The 19,829-nt window shown below is 46.2% G+C and overlaps 1 protein-coding gene across 3 annotated transcripts in view; it reads right to left on the reverse strand.

Annotated features, from left to right (window-relative positions):
* Positions 1–828: 828 nt before the first annotated feature.
* fgd1 (FYVE, RhoGEF and PH domain containing 1) overlaps positions 829–19,829 on the reverse strand; it is a 35,508-nt gene continuing 16,507 nt past the window's right edge. For 2 of the 3 annotated variants that reach the window (XM_026154005.1, XM_026154004.1), the window contains exons 2-18: positions 13,522–13,845; positions 13,245–13,443; positions 12,368–13,166; positions 10,818–10,907; positions 10,404–10,552; positions 10,168–10,324; positions 9,847–9,985; positions 7,458–7,516; positions 5,743–5,889; positions 5,559–5,651; positions 5,121–5,200; positions 4,935–4,965; positions 3,104–3,205; positions 2,864–2,992; positions 2,304–2,462; positions 1,996–2,142; positions 829–1,222 (exon numbers count right to left, since the gene is read on the reverse strand). In XM_026154005.1, the coding sequence (XP_026009790.1) occupies positions 947–1,222; positions 1,996–2,142; positions 2,304–2,462; positions 2,864–2,992; positions 3,104–3,205; positions 4,935–4,965; positions 5,121–5,200; positions 5,559–5,651; positions 5,743–5,889; positions 7,458–7,516; positions 9,847–9,985; positions 10,168–10,324; positions 10,404–10,552; positions 10,818–10,907; positions 12,368–13,166; positions 13,245–13,443; positions 13,522–13,845 (3,080 nt within the window). In that variant the 3' untranslated portion in view covers positions 829–946. Of the gene's footprint in view, positions 1,223–1,995; positions 2,143–2,303; positions 2,463–2,863; positions 2,993–3,103; positions 3,206–4,934; positions 4,966–5,120; positions 5,201–5,558; positions 5,652–5,742; positions 5,890–7,457; positions 7,517–9,846; positions 9,986–10,167; positions 10,325–10,403; positions 10,553–10,817; positions 10,908–12,367; positions 13,167–13,244; positions 13,444–13,521; positions 13,846–18,370; positions 19,056–19,829 lie in introns of those variants that run through there. The other variant, XM_026154006.1, reaches the window with a different exon arrangement.

The following is a 19,829-nucleotide window of genomic DNA, read 5'->3' on the forward strand; positions in this document are numbered from 1 at the left end:
CCACGCAGGGTTAAATTTCTCAACATGAGTCCCTGGAAGTAACACCTCTGATTACTTGTAGAGGAAATGTGACTTTATTTGCTCCCAGTCACCAAACCTGTTACAAACCAGCGAGAGACTCTCACCAGAAATCCGGTTACATGAACTTAAAGTGTGGGCGGCGGAGGACTTGCAGTGGGGTTGGTTCGATGTGCTTTATTGTTGATCAAGTCCAGGAAACGTCCAATCAGAGAGCTTCGGGGTTTGCAGCAGCTGAAAGTAATAACGCTTGTCCTTATCAATTCATGTGCGGATCGTTTTTATACTGAATTTTTATTTATTCTGTGAAGTATCAAAAAGTGGCCACAAACAAGAGGTGGCGTCTTCTGGTTTATCTGCGCGACAGCAGGGAGAAAAATGTTGAATTGTTACTATAATGACTTAAAAACCAGCGAATGAGCGGTGCACGTGCTCCTTATGGCTCTCATCGTTTCACTTTCGGGTCTTTGTGGACGAAATATTTCAAATAGGACGCGACGGTGATGTCATAACTCCGGATGAAGCTGAGGCTCGTGGGAGTGCTGAAATCAAGAAAATGGTGACGCAGGACACTCGAATGAGTGTGACGTGATTGTTCAAAGGAGAGACAACTGTCAGAAGAGGCTCCGCCCACTACGCCGATTCAACACTGGTTAGAAAAACGTGAAGTGAGACAGAGAGAAAGAGTGAGAGACGCCAACTCGTGTGGACAGCCGGGAGGAATCATGCAGACGAACCACGCAACTTTAAATACACAGAGAGAGCAGAGTGTGTGTGTGTGTGTGTGTGTGTGTGTGTGTGTGTGTGTGTGTGTGTGTGTGTGTGAGATATTTTAGCTACAACAGTTTGTTTTCTTTTCTGGTTTCCAACTGATCCTCATTTAAAGGCCCCCATCTTCATCATCGCCATCATTCCTTGTCCTACAGAATCACGTGTTTTCTTCCTCTGCCACAGCTGCAAACTCCTCCCCCTCCTCCTCAAGACTCTCCACAATTGGTCGGTGGAACTGAAGCTCCTCCCCCCTCCCAGCCCTGGACAGGATGTCCATCCATCGCCGCTGCAGCTCTTCCCCGTCGGCGCTGAAGTAGAGGGTCAGGTGGCTCTGGGAGATCTTGAAGGCGTGGCGTCGCTCCAGGCGGTCACATGACTCGGGCAGAGAGACCTCGAAGCCAATCAGAGGCACGCTGCGCTGCGCCTTCACATCCTGTGGGAAAAAGAATAAATTGAGTTCATTGAGGGTGTAATTCGATTTCATCCCAACGTCAAAGACCAGACCAGTCAGAACAGAAACTGGAAGCCTCCATCACCATCATAATTTTCTGTCTGCCGTGTTCTGATTGGTTGATAATGTAAACAAAGAGTTATTCCCTGACCAGAGTCACACAAAGTGGAGGAACTTTTAGTGTGATTTTGCTTTTCAAAGCTTCCTCTGTGACCTCACAGAAGTATGGAAGCTTTTTTTGCCACTGCAAATAAATCATCCATAAATCAAAATTATGGGATATTATCTCCAAACTTCATCTTAGTAAATCCGACTTCTGAGAAATAACTTGAAATTCTGACTTACAGATGGCAAAAAAGGTTTTCCTCAGTGGCAGGAACAGGCTTCCATACAGAAGGCACCATAGGACGAGGTGCTGATGTTCCAGCAGGACAGTGTTTGCTAATATTGTGGCTGTAATCAATAAAGAAGCCTGTAGGGGGCACTAGCAAGGTTGCAGATTGTCAATGCCACCAGAGAGCTTCTAATACAATCCAGAACTCCCAGCATTTCCTGTTTTGTACAGAGCGCTCACAAAAAAAGGACAGAGGTGAAAGGAGGTGCAGCTAAAAAATTTAACTGTATCTCCATTCCCATCCAGGGATGCAGCGACCTCTACTGGATCCCTGTATGAACTGCAGCCGGTTCCTGTTCAATTGGATTAACAGGAAAGCGCCTTCTTATATATTTGACATGAATGTAAATTTATAGCGTACCTGTGGAGCTCCATAGATGTAGAGCACCAGCGGCTCGTTCTCGGGGATGACGAACCAGGCTTTCTGCCAGCCCCGCCCTCCTCCTTTCTCCATGTGATGCAGAAAACTACAAATCACACTGTTCTCTGCTGCCAACGAGGCCTGTTTCTATAGCAACGAGAGATGGATGAGAAGAGAATCAGCTGTCTGCGACACTCGACCTGTCGAGCATCTTTGAAAAGAGAAATCCTGAAATGTGCAAGCGGCTCCATCCGTGGAGATCTGACAGAGGCAAACGCCGGGTGATGTCAGAGCGTGGTCACACTCACCTCCAGGATGGAGCGCCTTCTGTGGCTGCTGCTGGTCAGCCCGGCGGGAGACGGCGACACGCCCACGAGCGTGGCGTAGCAGTCGATGCAAACGCGGTTGGCTCGGTTGTTGTCGTACGACAGGCGAGCGCGGAACTCCGAGCATTTCCCACAAACCACCTGGAGTCGACATAGACCATCACACAATTGGTAACTATGACAACGCTGTGTAAAGTCTGAAAATGTTGTTGTGCCACAAACGTCTGGCAGACACGTGCTGCAGATACTACAAATATCCAGGTGCTGGGCTACGACAGATGTTCACATCAGCTCATGTATGACATATACTGATATGCTGGATACAATAAATGTGAGCAGCAGGTGGAGGTGTTGTGGATGCTGCACATGTCACAGACACTACAGATGTGGGCTGGTGTTGGGAACAGTCTGAATGTGGAGAGCGTTGTAACACATCACACTGGCGTTGCAGACGCTGCAAACATCAGCTGGTGTCGTCCAGTGCTGTGGATTTTAAATTGTCTGTAGGTGTTGCAGACAGATGTTATGGATAAAGAACGTACGTGTCCACAGGCTTTGCAGTGGTGGCGCCTCTTGGTAATGGAGTTGAATGGCTCCTGACACTTCATACACAGAGTCACTTCCTTCTCTCTGATGGGAGTCGGAGCTCGTTTCCCCAGCTCAGCACAGCTCTGAGAGGCAGAGACGGGAGAATATGAGTCACAACTGAATGATTTCTGGGATTTCAAGAACTCCACTCTTCATGTCAGGGGGTCAATTTTGTCGCTGAGTGTTTGTGTTACCGGAGAGTGAGGCGGCGTGGAGTCATCATCTCGGAGTGAACAGTTCAAGTGTCGGAAACTCTCCATCGTCTGCTCGTGCCTCTGGATGGTCGCCTGGATGGCCTGAATGTAAACAAAGTAAAGGGTGGATTTCATTAAAAAAAGAAGAAGAAAATCCTTCATTACTATCAGTCAAGTTGAAATTTCTCCTAAAGCAGCGGGCCACATACAGCTGGCTTTGGGCCAGAATGGTGAAAATCCTCTTCCTGTCACTTTATCTTCACATTTAATCCCTGTAATATCTCAATATAACAAATTTAAGTGTGATTTCAGCCTCAGTCTCAGTATTTTTGCATAATACATAAATGCTGCTGTAATTATATATAATGAAAGAAACCTGTAGGCACAACTTTTGGGGGTTAAATTGTAAAAACATAAATGTATAAAATTACAGAAAAGTTCAGGCAGTTTGTTACCGAGACTATCCTGTAATAATATTGTATATATTATATATAGTTTATCTGATACTTTAGTACTTTGGTGCATTAAGAGCAGCTGTGGGAGACATCTTTGTGAGTTGGACAAGCTGTAAAATCCATCCATCCATCTTCATCCGCTTTGTCCGGGGCCGGGTCGCGGGGGCAGCAGCCTAAGCAAAGAGGCCCAGACCTCCCTCTCCCCAGCCACCTCCTCCAGCTTATCCGGGGGAATACCAAGGCGTTCTCAGGCCAGCCGAGAGATATAATCTCTCCAGTGTGTCCTGGGTCTGCCCCGGGGCCTCCTCCCGGTGGGACATGCCTGGAACACCTCACCCAGGAGGCGCCCAGGAGGCATCCTTGTCAGATGCCCGAACCACCTCAGCTGGCTCCTTTCGATGTGGAGCAGCAGCTGCTCTACTCTGAGCCCCTCCCGGATGGCCGAACTTCTCACCCTATCTCTAAGGGAGAGGCCAGCCACCCTTCGGAGGAAGCTCATTTCTGCCGCTTGTATCCGCGATCTCGTTCTTTCGGTCACTACCCACAGCTCGTGGCCATAGGTGAGGGTAGGGACGTAGATCGACCGGTAAATTGAGAGCTTCGCTTTTACACTCAGCTCCCTCTTCACCACGACGGACCGGTGCAGCGTCCGCATTACTGCAGCCGCAGCCCCAATCCGTCTGTCGATCTCCGGCTCCCTTCTCCCATCACTCGCGAACAAGAGCCCGAGATACTTGAACTCCTCCACTTGGGGCAGGAACTCATCCCCGACCCGGAGTGGGCACTCCACCCTTTTCCGGCTGAGAACCATGGCCTCAGATTTGGAGGTGCTGATCCTCATTCCCGCTGCTTCACACTCGGCTGCGAACCGTTCCAGTGCGAGCTGGAGGCCCTCACCTGATGAAGCCAACAGAACGACATCATCTGCAAAAATCAGAGATGAGATTCTGAGGCCACCAAAGCAAAAGCCCTCCGCCACTTGGCTGCGCCTAGAAATCCTGTCCATAAAAATTATGAACAGAACCGGAGACAAAGGGCAGCCCTGGCGGAGCCCATCACCCACCGGGAACGAGTCCGACTTATTGCCGGCAATGCGAACCAAGCTCTTGCAACGGTTGTATAGGGATCGAATGGCCCGTAGCTGTAAAATCCATTAAAAAATTAAGTCCTCTTTTGTATTGTCCAAAGATGTCTGTTGGGCCGGATTGGAGTCTTTTGCCAGGCCGATTCTGGCCCCCAGACCTTATGTTTGACCCTGTGCCTGCTTCACAGTACTCGCCACTGCTGACTGAAAGCACACCACGAGCCCATCAGGTCCGCAGTTTCTAACGTGCTAGTATCGGATCATCTACGCCCGCTGCATCAGCACCACTTACCTGGATCCAGTCTTTCTTCTCCTCCTCCGTCCTGCAAAGCCAACAGAAAATCAGTCAAATCTTCGAGGAGCAAAACTCGACCTGAGAAACAAACTTCAGTGTGTTTTTATCCTGGGAGACAGATTCTGATTACAGTGAGTCCTCCTGCAGGACTGAGTGTGCTTCTGTCTCTGTAGGTGTTTGTACCTGGCCTGCAGCTCCAGGGATCTCTGTTTCCCCGACACCAGGAACGTCCTGGCGACAGCAACGCTGCTCGTCTCCTTCAGCTGAGGACACAGGCGGGAAATTCTCTGTTAGCTTGTTAAAAATATTCAGGCTAAATCTGAGCACGCTCATCATCATCCTCTCTGATCTCGCTTTATCATTGTTAGTTCTATTCGACGGTTAAAGCTGAGGTGGATGCACGTTTTAATACCGCGTGTCTGTGTCTCTGGAAGACAACACAAAACCCCACCAGGCCAACTTTATGAAGCTCGGACACTGAACGAGTGCTCGTCTAGTTGTTATTAGTCTGTAGATCACATTAATATTCTTGACTTTACTGAGCGCTTAAGGTGTTTGAAGGCTGAATGCAAAAACACTGAGTCTAACAGTGTCTTCAGTGAGAAAAGCCGGAGAGCTCACCTCCATGCCGTCCACGTCGATTCGGGCTCGGACGCTGTACTTCTGACCAATCAGACGCAGCTTCGGGACGCAATACAGTAACCTGTCATTGAACTGCAGAGAGAGGCAGGTGTCGCTTATTACTGTTACTATGACCCTATGAACTCTGTAAAGCACTGAGAAGGAGACACAGACAGGGAAGTACCAGTATCAGGTATCTGTCCTGCGTGGTCCCGTTCTTATTGGACAGCTTGAGGATGTGTCCCTCTTTAATGAGCTCGTTAGTTGGGTTAACAATGTCTTCTTCTCCTCCCAACAACTCGTACACCTTCAACAGCTTCCTCATTCGCTCCTGGCAGAGACATAAAAGAATCACTTAGCGGTTCATGTTCCTGCCGATGCTACATGAGGGTTTTAGGGCATTTTAAGTTCACTGGAAACCTACATTTTAGATATAAGATACAAAAGGCAAACTGTGAGATTACTAGGACAGCTGTGGAGCCTGAAGGCAAAGTTCTAGCGTTTCCAGCGAGTCGTCAGCCGGGAGACGACCTGACATCCTGAAATGAGTTTCTCTACAGGAAGTCTGGATCCCCTCTGAGGTGACTCTACAGATCAGGGTTCGAATGGAGCGCTTTCAGTTTAGGTTTTAACCCTAAAACCCTAAAACACCATGTGACACACGAGCTTTGAGACATCTACATCATCGGTGTGATTTTCTTTAAACCCAAACTCCTTTTATGTTTTTGTTTCAGATGAACAAACTGTGAGCACCAAACTGCAAAACAAGAGCCAGATGTAGCAAAAATGTTACATCTTATTTCATGGTTCAGGCTTTACAGGGTTAAAGTGCAGAGAGGGCACATACTACACATATGTACTGGTCTGGAGTAATCTGCTATCACTGCCTGATGGAAAACACTGTAAAAATATTTGATGTTTGGCTGAAAGGAAACAGCTGGAGTCTGGCAAATCACAGCAAAATGGTTGAAGGAACTGCCCTCTTCTTCTTCTTCTTCTTTCAGCTGCTCCCTTTAGGGGTCACCACAACTCTATCCATCTTCTCTGTGGTCTTCCTCATTTCCTCCTGCCTGGCAGCTCCATCTTCAGCAACACGTCCACCCTCCCTCCTCTGCACATGTCCAAACCATCTGAGCTTTGCCTCTGACTTTGTGTCCAAACCCTCCATCTGAGCTGTACATCTCACGTTTCTAAGTTGGAGGAAATGCAGTATATGAAAAATGTAAGCATGGTAACCGTGATCGGGTCTGGACCAATGTCCAGAAGTTAAGCTCTGTCTAACTGAACGCCATGAGCGGCTGTAGTGTATTCTTAGTATTAGCTTCCCTCTAAAGCTTGTTTAATGCCACTCACACGTCCTCGTCTGATTATGTCGCGTTTTCTCACTGCCTCCTGCACAAATCTCCAAAAAGCTGTCAGCTGAGTGAAACCGGCTCACATCAGCAGCAGCGGCTTTCCTTTAATCAGTCACAGCTGATTAGAGACGACGGCAAACATCCCGCTGAGAGGAGGTGGAGAGGCTCAGACCTCTGAGTCATTACAGCAAAAACCAGCCTGAACTCCATGAATCCACATTTCTGCTTCTCATGCTCTTGTTTACATTAACCATGCTAATCACGCCATCGCTGAGAGACCTCTGCAAACCCACCTGGGTACCCGACGTTCTTCAGGCAGACTCGAACCTGAAGTATAAACCAACCTTTGAAGCAGCAGTCGTGTTTACCAGGAGCTTCGGGCAGTTAATGAGCGTAATCAGGAGAGTTTAATTAAAGATGAAGTAAAAGTTGAGCTTTAATCTATCCCGGGCAACATTTATCTGAGTGATGTGGTGTGAACAGCGGCAGACGGGGGTGATTATGGCTCACAGCTCCGGGTGTCGAATGTGTGAGAGTATCTTACCATCTTCCTGATGGCAGCGTTGGAGTGTTCGGCTGCTGTGGCGATCAGCTCCAGAGACTCTGCAGGAGAGAGAGGACAGTTACATGAGCCAGTAGCTCAGACACACAGAGACCCAGGAACCAATGAGGGCGAGGCTACCAAATACTCTGGCTTCTAGCTTCTCTGTGCAGCAGCGCTCCCTGAAGCCCAAAGTTTGCTCCGTAGAAGGAGCTGATGAACCCAAACTAAAGTCTGCAGTTACACTATATTGCCAAAAGTACTTGCTTGTCTGCTTTCACACACACGAAGTCGAGTAGTGTCCCATTATTATTCCATAGAGTTTAATATAATGTTGTCCCACCCAGAGCTTCAACTCTTCTGGGAATGCTTTATGAAGGTTAAGGGGTGCTTATCTGAATTTTTAATTGTTCTTCTAGACGAGCATTTGTGAGGTCAGACACTGATGCTGGACAAGAAGACCTGGTTCACAGTCTCTGCTCTAATTCCTCCCAGAGGTGTCTTGTTGGGTTGAGGTCAGGACGCTGTGCAGGCTCTCTCGCCCATGTCTTTATGCACCTTGCTTTGTGCACTGGTGCGCAGTCATGTTGGAACAGGAAGGGGCCATCACTCCAGAGACCATTTCTCCATGCTCTACAGTCCAGTGGTGGTGCTGCATCTGTTGCTTTGCATCGCACCTGCTGATGTAAGGCTCAGCTGCAGCTGCTCGGCTGTAGAAGCTCATTCCATGAAGCTCTCCACGCACTGATCTTGAGCTAATCTGAAGGGCACACAGAGTTTGGAGGACTGTAGCGACTGACTCTGCAGAAAGTTGGTGATCTCTGTGACCTTTCTGTGATTTTACCTGGCCTACAACTTCATGGCTGAGTTGCTATCGTTCCCAATCACTGCCACCTTGTTATAATACCACTATCAGCTGATGTAATTTAATTTGAGGAAATTCCACGACTGGACTTGTTGCACAGGTAGCATCCTATCAAGGTACCACGCTGGAGTTCAGTGAGCTCAGAGCGAGTTGTTATTTCACAAATGCTTGCAGAAGCAGTCTGCATGTCTGGGTGCTTGATTTTATACACCTGTGGTCCTGGAAGTGATTGGAACACCTGGATTCAATGATTTGGATGGATGAGTGAATACTTTTGGCAAGATAGTGTATCAGAATTATTACATAAACTGTTTGAAGTGTGATCAAAAACATTCAAAAGCTTTACTCGATTCATATTTGCCTGATCTCATATTCAGGTTCACGCTCTGGTACAACTCTGGCCTGTTTTCAGCACAGCAGCTCTTTTAGATCTTTCAGATCTTTCATTTGAAGTCCTACAGTGTGTGGAAACAGCGATCCTTCTACCTGAAGGTTTTATTTTATAGCCAAAAAGTTCTTGTGTTTTCGTTCTGCTCTGAATCGGCATGACAGCACCACGGTTCAGATCCTCGGGCACCTCAGGACGTTACAGCTCTTAAACTGGAAATTTCAACTGAAAACTGATCAGTCACAGCCAAACATGCAGCTCTTATCAGTACCGGCGATCCTTCGCTCTCAGTTTGAAACAGAAGCCTCTGAACATGTCTGAGATTCACGGTGAAATCACAGTGCAAGCGCTCAGAACGGGACTTCCTCTAGGGATCTAATAATGTCCGAGAGGACGACGCTGCATGTGCAAACAGCCAAATCTAATCTAACTGGGCCTTTTGGTTTTCACTGGCCTGTTCTTTAAGGTTTTTAAACACACTTGATCGCACACAAGTGTCTCTGTTTTATAATCGAAGAACATTTCAAGACTAGAGCCTGGAACATGTCCGAGCTCTCATTTTTAGCCTAAACCAGTGTTTTTAAAATATTTTGTGCTCAAAAACAAAGCTGACGTTTAAAGACACACCTGTAATCAGATACGCCGTCTGGCATGTTGACAGTTCTTTTGATTGTATCGTCTTGTGGGTTTGGGCTTTGCAGGAAGCTCCATCACATCAGTTATATCAGGCTTCCTGAAGTGTCTGTTTAGCTTGTTTTGCACCACATTAACCAAATTCCCCAGCAGATGATGCACTCAGTCAGAGAGCTGCTGACAATTGCTTTTCTTTTTTTTTTTTACACTTTCGTTGAGGTGCTGCATCCTGCTCGTGGGTAGCTGTGATTTCCTCCACATATTAAAGTGGTTCATTTTTCCTACTCATAAATTCAGTTATCCTTTTCATCTCGTTTCTAGCAGAGAATTTCTGTTTCTACAGGTTAAGGACTTTAATATATAACAGAATAACAGGCAATGATAATAGTAAACTAAAGAAAATACAATATATTTTTGTCTAGATTCTATTAATAATGCACGGTTGACACTATTTGGTGGCCTAGAGAACTCAAGGCAGTCGTGTTTTTGTGCGTTTGTTTTCATACTCTGGGCGTCCCTGTAGTCCGGGGCGTCCTCTGGCAGCCTGTGGAGGTAGTCTTTGAGCAAGAGCTCATAGCGAGGAATCCTTTGGACTGGCTCTAACATGTGGTGCTGCAGAGTCAGGTTCCCACAGCGCTCCTCCCTCTGCACAGAAACATCAAGCACACGTTTGTACACAACAACGTGTGATGATCTTAAACTAATGAGCCAAAACAGGACGCCCTGAGCAGCCTGGAGGCTGCAGACCTCTGAAGGTCCCTGTGGTATTTGGTGCAGAGCCGTCAGCAGCAGATCATTTATGTCCTGTAAAGATTTGGATTATGTACCTGTATCTCCTGAACGATGGTCTTGAACTGAGTCGATCTCTCCATCCAGATGTTCACCAGCTCCATGGCTCGGTCAAAGTTCTTCACGTACTCGCCGTACATCTTCAGGAAGGGGGCCAGCTTCTGTAAGATGTCACCGATCCGCGGGTTTAAGTCCCTGTGGGAACAAAGAGGAAGGGAGTGAGAGGAGCTCCTGAGGAGGAGCAGGAGAAGAGGAAGAGGAGATGGAGGCTCACCACTCCTCCATGCGTTTCTGCAGCGCCGGCAGCAGGAACTGCTGGTGGAAACAGTAGATTGAGCAGATGTTGGAGAAGATCCCCAGAACGACATCACAGGGGAAGGAGGAGCGAGACCGAGCCTCCTCCAGGAGTCTGGCACAGAAAACCTGTGGGAGGAGATGGCTTCAGTCGGGCTGATATTTCTCACAACAGGAAAAAGTTCACACCCGCCAAGCCTGCAGTGGGAATACTGTGGGGTTTCCATGGCAACAGTGACAGCTCAGTGACGTGAAAGTCGGCTAACAGACAAACTGATTCTACCAGGAGGAGACGACCTGCGAGCGACTGACAGCTAGGTAAGCTAAGCCTAGTGTGGTGGGCAGCTCCTCTTCCTATTGGCTCACAGGCTGAGGAGACTCACTCTCGACTCACCTGGTCCAGCAGGTGGAGCTTTGAGACGTAGGCAATCTCTGTGTGCAGCAGCTCATTGGCGATGTTGAAGACCCTCTGCTGGACAGACATCTGGACACAGAGACAGTTAAACGAGTGAGTGCACAGTAAATATTTTCCTCTTTTAAAGGCAAAAACGCCCAAACCTGGAGGCTGGACAGAGACCCAAGTTCAAGTCAGAGAGAGTTTTCATTCATTCGCATTGTTATTATCATTATTATAACATTAAACGATATAGCTAGGTTTAGGACATAGATATAATAACGATGTTGAATTATTATGGATGGCATCATACAATAAAGACGGTAGCATTACTATGACTGTAATGCTCTAAATACTACTCAACGACCTTGAAACCTATAAACTACTTAGGATACCAAGATTCATACATTCAAATATTTACTTCAAATAAAAGTAGTTTCTTTTTCTGTGTATTTGCAAACAGTGTGACTGCCTTTGATTTCCATTCAGTTGTAAACACCCCAAATCATTTTTAACATATTTAGCACTAATTCAGCCACTTAGGCTTATGATTTATAGATCCCTGCTTACCAATAACAATTCAATTCAGTTTTAAATCACAACAACAGTCACCTCAAGGCGCTTAATAGTGTAATGTAAGGGAACCTACAGTATTACAGAGAAACTCAACAATCAGACGACCCCCAATCAGCAACCACTTTGGCGACAGTGGGAAGGAAAAACTCCCTTTTAACAGGAAGAAACCTCAGGCAGAACCAGGCTCAGGGAGGGGCGGCTATCTGCCGCGACCGGCTGGGGGTTGTTGTGGTAACAGAAAACACAGATATAATAATAGTTACCATAAATATTTGGTGATGATATGAGCCGAACCACATACAGGACATTGTTGTCATTACATCTGTTCTTCCTATTGCGCTTCTAATGGTTCACACCGTTAGTAATTAAATTTGTTCTCATATTTAAATATATTCTCAACTGTAACTAAACTAAAGCAGGTGTGGAAAAAACCACCCATTGGTGGGTTTTTAGTAGCGTAAGTAAGTGAGATCATAACCAGAATTGAATGCATTAGAAATACTTATTATAATAATATAATTTATTATGTTATATTTTCCCGTGTTTTTATATGCATTATATTAATACTTATATTATATTTATATTTTGATCCTGTACTATTACTTTAATAAAGAGTCTAAATGCAGATATTCAACACAAACCAGTGTTTGAAGCCTGCAGCTGCGTCGATCATGTAAAACATCTGTATGAGGACGCGGGCCTGCACATGAACCTGAAACATAGCCCCGTGTTTTCCAGATCAATCTCCTCTGTGTATTTATTGACCCCTGTCGACCTTTTTAAACTCCCACATGTTGTCCAAGATTCCTATTGGTGGAACAGTTATTTCCATGAAAAGTGAAAGCGTCTGTTCTAAAACCCATCTTTTTGTAACCATTTTCAGTTTCATCCAAAACGAAATTACAGATGTGTAACGGCTCACGAACATCAGCCTGAGGATGTAGACCACATGGTTAGACCACCTGAATCCTCACCTCAGCAGAGTCCTGTCGGTCTGTCTTGGGAGGGGCCAGCACCAGAGTTAGCTCCGCCTCCTCCTCCTCCAGGTCGCTGTCTCCCTCCTCTGAAAACTCCCTCCTCCGCCTCGCACCTGCCCTCGGGTCCCCCTCTTCCCCCTCCCCCTCACCTCCCTCCCCAGCATACGAGGATGAGCTGGAGAGTCTGGGCAAAAGGGCGGGGCTGCACTGATAGGCCACGCCCCCATCATCCACACCCGCGAAGCAGAGCTCCTCGCTGTGCGAGGGAGAGCTGATGCTGTCGATGCCGCTGTCTCGATTGGCCAGCTTGCCGTCCGTCTGCGAGGAGGGGAGGGACAGACGCTCGGAGGGCAACTCTGATTGGTCAAGCAGTGCCGGCTGCAGCTGCTGCTCCCTCATTTCCACGGCAACCACATCATCCTCTACATGTTTCTCTGAGGGGCTGTAACCCGACTCCATGGACAGACGCTTGTGATGGTGATCGTCCCGGCAAGCAGCCGCCAGCTCTTCATCATCATCGTCTTCATCGTCATCAACGTCATCGCCATTATTGTCATCTTCCTCATCAGGTAGATCACCCACTCCCCCCTCATCCTCACCCTCAGGCCCACCCTCATCCCCCTGTGTGATGTCGTCGTGGCTCGTGAGCTCACAGGACGGCTCCTCTTCAGGGAGGGGCGGGGCCAGTGATGATGCTGGTGATGAAGGTCGGGAGGATGACAGAGAGGAGGGGGGGTCGGAGAGGCGGGGACACAGCGCCCCACCGGTGATGTCAGGAACCACAATGATCTGTTCCCTGTAAACAAACAAACAATAAACAAACAGAAAAGACTCATATAATGACATCACTCCTCCTTAACCAATCAGAACTCACCGCTCAAACTTCTCGATGAGTGACAAGACACAGGTGGGGGAGGCGGTGCCGTCTGCACGAATAGGTGGAGGTCGGCCTGCCCGAGGGTCCGCTGGGAGGGGTTTGCAGGGGGGTGTAGGTGGGAGGGGCTTTTCTGGTGCTCGGGGGCGCGGCCTGGAAACCCCTGTCTGCTGCTGGAGGTGGGGGGGTTTCGGTGGCACTGTGGAAGGCGGAGTTACAGGTGAGCGATGACCTCATGGATGTGTTAAAAAAAAAAAAAAGTGAATCAAATTCTTACCCTGAGGTTTAGGTCCCGGCAGCGGCGGCCTGCTCTTGCTCGGTGGTGTAATTGTGGTAGCTGGCAGCTCCGGCGGCCCCGTGTCATTCACCAGCAGGAGCCCATTCGCAGAGCCACGGCGTTCTGCTAGCTCTGCCCCTCCCTCCAAGGAGGCGGGACCTGATGTGGAAGAGCTTGGCCCCGGGTCAGAGCTCGGCCCCGGGTCAGAGCTCGGCTGCTGCGAAGAGTCGGCATCCAGCGCCCCCAGGTGGCCGCACGGTGAGCAGGACGGCTCCAGAGAGAGGCTCTTAGTCAGCAAGCTGGGACTGGAGGAGGAGGAGGGACCTGAGGAGGAGGGGACAGGTAAAAATATACAAGGGTTTGTGTTAGGTTGTTAGCTAAAAATATTTGTAAAAAAGGGATTTTGGTTAGGCTTTCTGTCTGCAGATCCTGAAGCTTCATCAAACTCTCGGCAGGTTTCCTCTAAATCCAGGAGACATTTTCTCTGCTGCTCTTTGTTTTCAGGAGCTTTTACTTCAGCTGTCCTTCACACACTAACAGCCTTCGTATTCAATCAAAGCCAAAAAACTTTCTTTATTAGATTTGTTAACTTCCAAAGAAGCGAGGAGACGGGACTGACTCAGCCGAATGTGTTTGTGTGTTTCACTTATTTTGCTTTTCACTTTCTTTTTCTGGCTTTTATGTTCCACAACTGTGTCTTTGAACCTTTGATTTTCAGTATTTTAAATGTGGTTTATATTTTTCATAGTATTGTTGGCTCTTGTTTTATAGATCCACATTCCTCAGACGGGGTGTTTTTATTGACTTTTTATATTGTTTTTGTATTCCATTAATTATTCCATAAAGAAAAGAAGTCATAAATACTGGACCGCACTCTTTATAATTTGTGAAATAGGGCACTGGCCTTGGTGGCCCTGCTTGTGCCTTGATGGTTTTATTGCTGTTTTATCAAAGTGTATTTATGACTTCTCTTCTCCAGCCTTTGACGATGACTTGACCTCATGTTTCTTTGTCCTGCAGTTAATTTATTTCATTTTTAGCTTTGTGCACAAACAGATTTATTCTGTTTGTTTGTTCTTGTTTCTGTTTGCTTATTTCATGCAAATCATCTTAATGTTTCTGTGTCAGAGCCAATAGTGACTGCTGCCCTTTAGCAACAGACACATTTCCTGATGGTCAACAGTGAACTTGATTGGCGATAACAAAGGAAACCGATGGGTTGTTCAGGCTTGACTCTCTCCGTGTCGCCATGGTGTGTCCATGCAGCTTTCTCAGGGAACTGATGCAGTGTCACCCGGCTGTGCATAATAAACGACCAGAAGAAAAAGGAAAAGTGTGTAAAAAAGGATATCCACAGAAATCTATTTGATGTTAAATAATGAGTCCTTAGTAGAAACCAGGTCTACCCAAGGGTTAAGTCTTTTCTAAATACTTACTTTATGTTGTAAAGTAATATTTGGGATATTGAACTAATTACCTCATGCTTTATATAAATTGGTCCAGTTATCCTTACTTCCAGGTCTGAATAGTGAAGCCAGTGTGGATGTGTCTATAGGGAGGCGTATTCTCTGTCTGCAAAAACAAACCCAGTTGTGTTGCCTCTATGAGAAAACGACCCTTCTGCTCTTTTGATTTACGAGCTCACTAAACACTCTCCGGGTGACTTTACAGCCTCAATCGTGAGTTTAAAGTCTTATTAAACAGAACACAATGCTCGTTTTGTAAGTTATGGACCAGTTGAGACTGAAATAGAAGGTCAACAAGTTTTGCTTTAGGGTGGTGCTAACTTGCAATAGTGATTGATTGCAGTGTCGCTTACTTTCTCAGTCACATCCACCCCTTGCTTGTCCCTTCTAGTTTTAAAATGTCATGATGGTGAAATGGTAAAACCTCAGTGACCAGTGGCTGACAGCACAGCTGGTCATGAATTTCATAATTACAAACAGTCTTTAAATTATTCATCATCTTAAAAAACTTGTCTGGCAGGGTTTGGCAGGATGTAGTATAACATAAAGGACTTTCAGCTGCTGCCTGATTAACAAAGAGTCGCCATGGTGGGTAGCTCAGCATGTTTGATTTTGCAGATTTTTATGCTAGATGTCCTTCATGATGCGATCTGAAAAGTTTCATGTTTCCCACCAGGATCGGAGATCTGAGATCTTTTACCGTTTAGGTCACTGTGTAAACCTCTACATTACTATTAAACAGCTGAAATAAAAACATGTTAACAACTCAAAGAAAGCATAAAGATGGACAGCTGCCGTCACTTAAAAGTGAAGCCAGTGGTGAAGCGCCTTAAACCTGCAGTCTATTAAACAGCCACCAGGGGGCGATAGCTGTGGATGGCAGAAGATTTCCGGTCCTATAAAAGTCTGCTGTTAAACAGCTCTTTGCTCTGACCTCAGTCACAAAGTCTATTTATATTAAGTCTATGTTGTACATTTTCATAACGTAAAGAGTCAGAAAGGAGGATCCTCATTGGCTAACAACCTCTGAATGAGAAGCCGTTTCATAGGTTGTTACATCCCGTTTCAAAACACCAAGAAGGCGATGGTGAAAACACTCAGCTCAAGGCTTCATAACAGGACTTCAGAAACCGTTGGGTCACAACGGCTACATCCATCTTTTACACTGTCTATACAGCTGCCAATCACCAGACCAGTGTGGTGCACAGAGATGCTACAGTAGAAACAAGAGAACCAATCAAAGACTTCTACATCTAAAAAGCCTCAAAAATAAGCAAAAACGTGGTCGAGTCCAAACACTGATGGGTACATCTAACATAAGTCTGCTACAACAGGGCGACTAAAGGAAAGTCCAATAGTTTCCAGCAAATATTGAACAGTATTTATGATTGAAATCCCCCCTCCCTAGAGTAAACATCCGTTTTTTTATACAGCCCAAAGTCTAGACTTAGAGATTTGTATGTGCTATGACTGATGCATTCCTGCAGAGCACGTGGGTTTGTTGAGCAATTCCACATTTTTGTTTCCTCCCGGATTTAAAAAAAAAAAAAAAAGGTCTCTAAGATCTCTAAAGTCTCTAAAGCTGAATATTTACCCAATGAATAAATTGTTTAATATTTCAGTGGAGCACGAAATTAAAGTTAGCATACAAAATTAGCCGTTTGAGTGAACAGAGTGGCCTGTGATGGAGATCTACACCCGGCCTGCGGACTTTTAAGATGACGTTACGTTTCTCAGATGAAATCTCTGAAAGCAGAGCAGCAAAATTATGAGTTGCAGGAGCTGTGAGTGTGTGCAGTACACACAGTAATTAAGTTATATACGGCAGGGAGTGTGTGTGCAGATGTGAACGTGATGGGAGGTCATGGGAAAACATCAGCATGCTGATGTGGAGCAGATGGCGTCTCAGTTGTTTAGAAAGCACCGTTAAGAGCAGCAGTCATTAAATCAACAGACTGGAAAAGATTTACTTCAGGCTAAACTGACCACACACACCATTTCCCACAATTCCCTCCAACATCGGCAACAACTTCCTGTTTGAAACGATCCCGATGTTCCGCTCATCGTTGAGGGAGTTCAACAAACCTTTTACGCGATTTTGACCTACAGTCAAAGTCCTTCTAGAAGCAAGCCTCGCCACTTGGCTGCCATTTTGAACACCTCAGGGCACCAATCTGGGCAAATATGTTGAAGCGTTAGCTCAGTTAAGTTAAACTTCAGCGCTCACCTGCACATACAAACTCCACGACCAGCCAAAAAAGTTCATAAGATTTTCTTCTCCTTTTGAAGTTCCTTCAAAACTCTTGGAGCGCTCCGTCTAACGATGCCTCTGCTGCAGTGAATTTCTTTGACTAAGAAGGTTCTAGTTTTGGGGATTTTTTTAAAAGCTGAACTATTTGGCACAATTTGGTCTGTAGGTGTTTCTGTCCTGGTTTCAGTCTCCGGTCGTCTAGGTAGTGGGGCAGCACCTTAGGCGTGGCCACCATGTTTGGATGACGCCTTGGAAGTCACTCTCTGACCTCATGAATCCACGATTTCACCACAGAAATCAAACTTTAATTGGGCCCAGTCGTGGGTTTCAGGTCATACTCAACAAAACATTCAGCCTATTTTATAAATTATGGTCATTCTAAGAGTTAAAACATTATCCAGGATGTGCTAATGACTGATTGGGTAATGACTTTCAGTCACCTAGTACCCTCTCTCTCTCTCTCAGTTAGCTCCGCCCCTTGCTCATCACATCAAGGTTTAAAACAATAAGAAGACAGAGAAGACTTCAGCTCGAGGCTTCATGAAAAGGTCCTGACTAACCGATTGGTAACATTCTGCTGTCCACCGACGTTCACGCCTTGATTTTGCTCCTCACTCAGACCTGCCAACACCCTCAGTCTTCCCGGGTTTCTTCAGGCTCGTTTCTGCCGCTTTTATCACAGATATTTTTCTTTCAAGGCCATCGGTGAGTGTAGCTCGCCTTCATCCTTACACAAGCCCCTCTTCACCACAATGGACCAGCGCAGCCTTGGCATAGTCACAGTGCAGAGCTCATGCAGATACAAATATAATTGACTTTATTACTGAAATTATTTGTGAACCTTTTGGCTATGGGTCGCTACCCGTGAACATCCTCAGACTGCACTACATTTGGTAATCAGAGTTAAATTCTCAAGGAGTTGAACCTCCAGATTAGTAAACATGCCTTCCCTCCCTCCCTCCCTCCCTCCCAGCCACCCAATCAATAAAAACAAGCATTGACAGACTCAGCCAGAAGCTGATAGCCAGTATATTGTAATCCATCTCTTTTCTTTCTCTTATCTAATCCAAGTTTGGATCGAGCGTATCCCTGCTGTCATGAGGCAAGACTCAAGATAGGAAAAGGTGTCTACCTTCTTGCATGTCTTTGGACAGTGGGAGGAACCCAGAGTACCTGGAGACAATCCATGCAGTAACGAGGAGAACATGCAAATTCAAAACCCAGACCTTCTTGCTTTGAGGCAACAGTGCTCGCCACCACGCCACCCCCAGTTGCTTAATCCTTGTAAGGGTTTGGTCTGTGAGTTGTGTGTGCAGGTAGGTCAGCTGCTGGAGAAAAGCTTTACAGGTCAGTCTATCATCACTCACAGCTGGTCAGAGACAGGTGGGTCTGTAAGCTGATTAACGGGTTTGTAGGTCATCTTTTTTTCAGCACTGTTGATACTTTTTGACATGTGGAACAGTGAGACACAAAATCCTCAGTTCCCATTTTAAATGAAGCTCACGCATCCGTCTGCCGAGTTTCATGTTCTGCTGCGGCGTTCTTTTGAGTTACTCGTGTCGTTGTTTTCATTGGTTGGATTGAACTGATGTATATTTTTACTCTTCAAGCTCCTTCATTTGACTTTGAACATTTACAAATATAGCCCTGTAAAAATCCAAAGGAACATCCACCTCGCCGTGATCATAAAAATCATATCTAAATATATACCCTCCCTGTCTAAAACCAAGTACACCTTTGTTTAGTAACATATTTAGGAAGAGCAGCAGTTTGTTGTCATCTACCCAAATCCTCCATATTCCAAGCCAAGCTTGACACCTTAATAAAACCTTTAACAGCAGAGATGTTTTATAATCCATGTCTGGAGTGATGTTTCAGACCAGAACCCTAAAACAGGGCAAAGCATCCAAAACTGACGTTTTTTTCAGGGATATGGACTCTTTAAAGCTAGATGTGACAATATGGTACGCCGAAGGTTGGCACCTAGTTGCAACACAGGCCAAGAGCGTGGTTGGAAAGCCGCTGGCAATGCCAGCCACTAGGGAAAAAACTGTTTTACCCAACTGTCTGACAAGTGGCTGCTGGAGGTCGGTGGCAATTACTCAAAACCGGGCACAATGAGGACGATTCGCCGAAAACCTCGCTGCTTTGCTCACTAGCAAACTGTCGTGGTTGTCGGTAGTTGTCTACCAAGCAGAGGTGAAACAGCAAAAGGTACGAAACAAACCGGAAATGGAGGCCATCTTTAATTCAAAGTTTCACTACCGCTCTGTGACAAGTTGGCAACTTCAACACAAACTGCAGGGAATCTGTTAGAGCCAAAACAATCACAAGGAGGTTTTTGGTTAGAGAACTGAAAACTACTTGGTTATAGAAAATAATACCTAATGAGAAGCCAACAGTTTCTTTATAATTATTGGTTAGGACTGAGAGCCCAATGCCATCATCGGTGTAACCTGGTGCATCGCACATCAACCCCACAGGAAACCTTTTGGTTTCTCTGAGATGCCAACAGTGACAAAACTGCAGTATTTGATGTCCTGGGAATGAGAATGGTCTGAAAGCTGATTCCTGCTCATACTTTTGTGCTC

The sequence above is a fragment of the Astatotilapia calliptera genome, chromosome 20 (assembly GCF_900246225.1).
Source record: "Astatotilapia calliptera chromosome 20, fAstCal1.2, whole genome shotgun sequence".
Taxonomy (NCBI): Eukaryota; Metazoa; Chordata; class Actinopteri; order Cichliformes; family Cichlidae; genus Astatotilapia; species Astatotilapia calliptera.